The following is a 5381-nucleotide window of genomic DNA, read 5'->3' as shown; positions in this document are numbered from 1 at the left end:
AAATTATTTAGATAATTTTGAGAATAATTAATACCTACTTTTACTTCGTATTATAGATTGACAATTTTTTGTTTTGCATGGCACAAGATTTTAAAATTTGTCATATTTTACGTATCAAATTGTGCTGTGTCGGACACGTGTCTGTGCTAACATACATTTGAGAGATTTTAAAATGATTTTGTATCTTCAATTATCCACCTTTTTTTTTTTGGGTTGAATATGTAAGTTTCAGTTTCATTTGGAACAAAAACGAAAAACCAAAAAACAAAAACAAAAATATTCGCAAGAAGCAAGAGAGGGAAACAAAATCGAATTCAAAATACAACACCATTCTCGTATGTGTATATATTATATATATACATATCATTTGCTCGCATATATGTAAAAAAAAAAAAACCTACTTACATAAAAATTAAGCAAACTTGCTATGAAATAATAATGGGGGAATTGTCCCGTACACGACAATGGTTAATTAAATTTTTGATGTATTTTCCATGTTGCCTCACATCTTTTTTTTTTTTTAATGTATTATCTGAGCAAAGACAATCTGCAGCAGATAAAAAACACTCTGGTTAACTTTTGACAAGATGCCAAACATAAGCATGCTTTGTCTCACGACCTAAGGTCAATACATAAATTACACAATATTATTGTATTATATCAACAACCAAGAAGCCATTTATAAACATAATTGCACAATATTATTGTATTCTATCAATAACTAAGAAATCATAAGCATAAATCTATATAAAATGAATGATATCATTGTGCTCCATCAACAATCAAGAAACCATAGATATACCTAATTATGGTATGTGTGCACAGTTGCCTGATCACTACTACTTCTTGCATTCATGGGCAAGTCTCACATTAGTTTGATGCACAATAGATTAATAATAGGGAGTTTATTTTCAAGTGGATCTAATGTAGTGGAGAAAGAGATTATTTTAGTAAACCATTTTTTATCATCTTTCTCTCTTCACTTTCGTAATCATAATCATTCATCAAATTTATGGCTAAAATATATTCACCTAATGCAGTGATATCAATCATTATGATTGATTAGGAAAGTGGAGAGACAAGGATGCTTACGAAATGGAAACGTTCCGTGTTCGAGAGTGAGATCCACCAAATTCTCTCTCTACATGTACCTCTTTTACTTGAGGATGTTTATATCTTTTGGAGGGGGGGGGGGGACCCAAAGAAACAAACACTAGATTATGATCAGACATACATAGATTTAATGCGCTCCGACATACAAAAGACTTCTTTTTTGAAAGATCCACATTCCACATGTCAAAAATAAATACGCTAAGGAGAGAAAACTGTGGACTGTGGTGCTTATATAATACAAGCCAAAAAAAAAAATTACTTTTTAGTTCAAACTGTTTACTGTCAATCGTGGATACTCCCTCCGTTTTTAATTATACAACTATCACATGTCTCCGTTTTTTTTTTTTAATAAGCAAAACTATAAATTTCAAGAAATATTTATCTTCCTTTTACCATATTACTCCTTATAAAGTCAATATTTATTTTGACGAGACAAATTTGTGTTTTATTAACAATAAGACTAATTTAGTTTAATTTTTTAAATTTCAGACATACTTATTATACTTAACCAACTTTTTAAAACTGTGTAAGTTAGTTATTTTTCTCTTATATTTGAAAACAGGGAGTATATATATATATATAGCTTGTATGAATATGAATTCTTAATTATTCTCCCTGTTAATTGTTGACCCTCAGGATGTGTTTTTAATAAAACAAGTAATCACGTAATCTCAGGTCTGTCAATAATCAGCTATCTCAAGAGAATTGAATAAATTCTTGCATTTTCTTGACATGCTTGTTCATGAGAAAACTCAAATGAACAGTTAAGTTTGTTACATACTAACCCCAATGTGAGAGAGGTGTCTGAACTATCATCCTCATGAAGAGAATCAGATGTGCTGCCGATAGTTGCTGACTCAGATGACTGACCTTGTTTTTGTCCAACTTTCATCACCTAAACACAAATTTTCCATCTTCAGATTCTTGCCACCAATCTGAAACAATCAATGTTAATTAATTGGACCTGATGGTTCAACTGTTGAACCCCTACCTTGGTCCAATCCGAAAATTCTTTCAAAACCGGACAAAGCCAATCAAACAGGTCAAAAATTGGTGAAAACTGATTTTTTCCTTTAACATGCTTATATTATGAATTAACATGTATATAAAATGTAATGGAGGTTGCATTGTTCATAATTAAGGAGCTTTGAACAGTGAAGCATCTAACTAATATAAGGCAAAGATGTAATTGCACTTAAAGCATATTAACTATCATTCGTTAAGAACCATAAATTAAAGTGGATTAATATTACACAATAACTAGGACCAGAAAGGAGTTCATAGAACTTAAAGCATGTTAATTTAATGATGAATGGTTGACTCGGAATCAATTATGGTCTAATCGATGAAACTTGGATTAGGGACTTAATCGTTTTAACACTGATTTACCATGCAAATAATTCAAAACACGGATCACCTGTTTCAATCTCTGATTCTCCTCCATCAGCTGGATTCCCTGCACGGACAAGGAAGCATTCTCAGAGAAGCTAAGTTCTAATTGTCCTATACATCTCTGTGAATGAGATGGCCTGGCAGACTTTTCTTCACTGACTACAATTTACTGTAACATCATTTCTCTCTTTCTCCCTCTATGGCTCTATCTTCCTCACTCTCTTCATTAATATTTAAGGAGCGAATAAATGAGATGCATGTACACAAGGAAATTAATCATTTGATTCCTACAGTTTAATTGATTTAGTTACAACTCAATCATTAAAGTTTAACAAAGTTCAATTTAGCCTCAATGTGTCAGCCATTTAATAAATTGGTCCCTATACTTTCAAAAAATATCAAGCTCTTCATGGATTAACTTGTAATTGAAGCATTAAGTATAGGGATCAACAAATTAAATGGTTAAAGCTTGAGGAAATGAGTTGCATTGAATTAAATTTCAAAAATTGAGTTGTAATGATTCAAAATTACAAGGTAAATGATTAATTTTCATATTTAAGTTGTTTAGTTTCTCGAATATTAGAAATATCAATCCATAAAAGTTTTTAGAACAAGCAATATGATGTTTATTCTTTATCAATAAAATATTATTTTTTAGGATTAATTAACCAAGTAATTGAGACATATCTTTTAAAGGCATAAAACTGTTAGATTTTTCATCAATTACATGAATATCAAATTCTCTATCTTAATCTTGTCCCATATTATTAACCTTCAAGATTTATTTCCAATAATTTAGCACTTTTACTCAGTTAGGTTTAATCTTTCCTGCGCAGAGGCAGGCCATCATATATATGAAGACATTCCAGTCATGGATAGTTATTTGTCGCTTTTTTGGCATGACATCAACTAAATATAATTATTTCTCCTGTACATGATTTTTTCAAACATCAAGCAATAACAAAAATATACATCAGCCTTCAATAATTAGGTTTGGAATGTATTTCACCTTTCTCTTGAGCGCATTGATCTCTTTCATAATTATTTCTTCCTGTAAAACCACCAAGCACCGTATGTTGTGAAGATTAGTAACATTAATTTCTATGAAGTAATTTTAAATGCAAAAAACTTTGAAATGCAAGCATTAATCCAGACAAGAAATTTCAATATTCCAAATGGAAGGGGTCAAAAACAAAATGAGGGGGTTCAATCACTTATAATGCGCTAGTAAAAAAAATGAAAAAAGCTTCAAAGTTATTACTTAATGCTATTACTTCATATGTTATTTAATTTCAAACTCTTTCATAATTGACATGATGAGCTTTTGAGCTCTTGAGATCCAATGTCGTTGAAGAACTTGTTTAAGGACTATAAAATATTTTGATTTATGAAAGTATAAAAATCTATTTGCCATATCACTTCAAAGTTTCTTTGGTGCTCTTTCCTTAGGATATATGCAAACAGGAATGTAGTACATGCCTGCGGATCCCTTCATTATAATTATAAATGTGAAGGATACATTCCAATTGGACTGACAATATTCAAATCTAATCTATCAATGATCGGATTAGATGCATCCCTGTGAGATCAGATCCGAATTTGTAGTGTAGTAAGGGGCTAAGTGCAAACCTTAGCTTTGACAACACGGCTCAAACCTTTTTCTAATTGTTCTTCAAGCTTCTGTAATTCATTCGTGTTCAATCCTTCAAGCTCTTTCCCTTCAACTGCCTTTCAATTATTATAAGGTATAGCATCCCCTCAGTAATATATGATATTATGAATCTATCATATGGAAGGCACAAAATAAAAGCTTCACAATTATAATATTGTACATTTACAAAAATTTATATACCTCAGTTCCTGAACCTTATTGGCTTCTTCCATGCTGAGCATGCTAAAGGTTTCCTTTTCATGCTATGCATAAAATTCCCAAGAGATTTCCATAAATTCAGTATATTGAATTTCAGGTTAAGCAAAGTGAATGATGTAACTTTCTGTAGAGACACAATCTTTATTGTTATTTATTTTATTATACATTGGAATGGCATCTATTGAAGGGAAAATGATAAAAAATCGTTTTAAGATGGTTGTTGAACATGCTCGCAAAAGAACATGGGAGGCACCAGTGAGAAGAGTGGATGAATAATCTTGAATCCAATAAAAAAGGGTAAATGAAGATCAAAGAGAACACTTGATATAAGTTATTGATCGAAACCTCTTAGTTAATGATATTCATAAAAGTTTGGTGATGATTTTAAAACACAAAGGCATTATACAATTCATGTAGCCAACCACACCTAATGGGATAAGGTTTGTCATCGTCGTTGTTGAACTTGAAGCCTTTTTCTTTTTATAGGGTCAAACCCGGCACAGCCTATGAACAACCCCATCCATATATCAAATCAAGATTAAGTCCTTGAAAGTCACATCTTAGGAATTTTTTTTATTTAAATAATTGAGCAGTGCACTGAAAAAATAATAGATGATCAGAAGAGAATTTTTCATTTCACTATAGCTAAGCTAGCAACTTATGCATCTTATCGAATTACAAATACTTCATCATATTGCTACTCCTTTATATAAATAACTAATCGTATTACTTGGAAAAGAGAAAATCTAGGCAATTAAACAAATACTCAAGAAACTTGAGAAGCTAAAGTTTTGTGAATTCCTCCTAGAGAACAGAACTAACATACTAGCCAGGACAATTCGACAGACAGAAACAATTTATATATCTATTTATATTATAAAAGCTCTTATGTGCTGCACCATGAAGGGTGACTCATTTTTTAGACTTAACCGTAATGCATGACACTCGCACCCGTTTACATACATTTAAAGCAGTAAACAGAGCGAAAATATTGAGAAAAAAAATA

General features: G+C 31.1%; 1 protein-coding gene across 2 annotated transcripts; it reads right to left on the bottom strand.

Annotated features, from left to right (window-relative positions):
* Positions 1-400: 400 nt before the first annotated feature.
* LOC129297994 (MADS-box transcription factor 55-like) lies at positions 401-4256 on the bottom strand. Of its 2 annotated transcripts, XR_008590287.1 has the most exons (5): positions 4135-4256; positions 3515-3556; positions 2531-2569; positions 1899-2008; positions 401-547 (listed from the first exon to the last, which is right to left on the bottom strand). XR_008590287.1 is itself a non-coding variant. In XM_054936373.1 (4 exons), the coding sequence occupies exons 2-4, from the start codon at positions 3542-3544 to the stop codon at positions 1805-1807; spliced, it is 273 nt and encodes a 90-aa protein (XP_054792348.1). In that variant the 5' UTR covers positions 3545-3556; positions 4135-4256; the 3' UTR covers positions 1747-1804. The 2 variants fall into 2 exon arrangements, 1 of the variants encoding a protein (XP_054792348.1); XM_054936373.1 differs by lacking the exon at positions 401-547 and having other exon boundaries at positions 1747-2008.
* Positions 4257-5381: the final 1125 nt, after the last annotated feature.

This window comes from Prosopis cineraria, unplaced genomic scaffold (genome assembly GCF_029017545.1).
Source record: "Prosopis cineraria cultivar Desert tree isolate PC_DT_omini unplaced genomic scaffold, ASM2901754v1 PC677, whole genome shotgun sequence".
Classification (NCBI taxonomy): Eukaryota; Viridiplantae; Streptophyta; class Magnoliopsida; order Fabales; family Fabaceae; genus Prosopis; species Prosopis cineraria.
Note: the sequence above shows the minus strand (reverse complement) of the source record. Positions and strands in the feature narration are given on the sequence as shown.

What these genes read in the sequence shown, in the direction of transcription:
- LOC129297994 (XM_054936373.1), bottom strand. Translation starts at nt 3,544, where the DNA reads ATGAAAGAGATCAATGCGCTCAAGAGAAAG. An exon ending in TCAATGCGCTCAAGAGAAAG is followed by an intron (nt 2,570 to 3,514) that starts GTGAAATACATT and finishes TTGTCCGTGCAG; the next exon opens with GGAATCCAGCTGATGGAGGA. An exon ending in AGAATCAGAGATTGAAACAG is followed by an intron (nt 2,009 to 2,530) that starts GTGATCCGTGTT and finishes ATTTGTGTTTAG; the next exon opens with GTGATGAAAGTTGGACAAAA.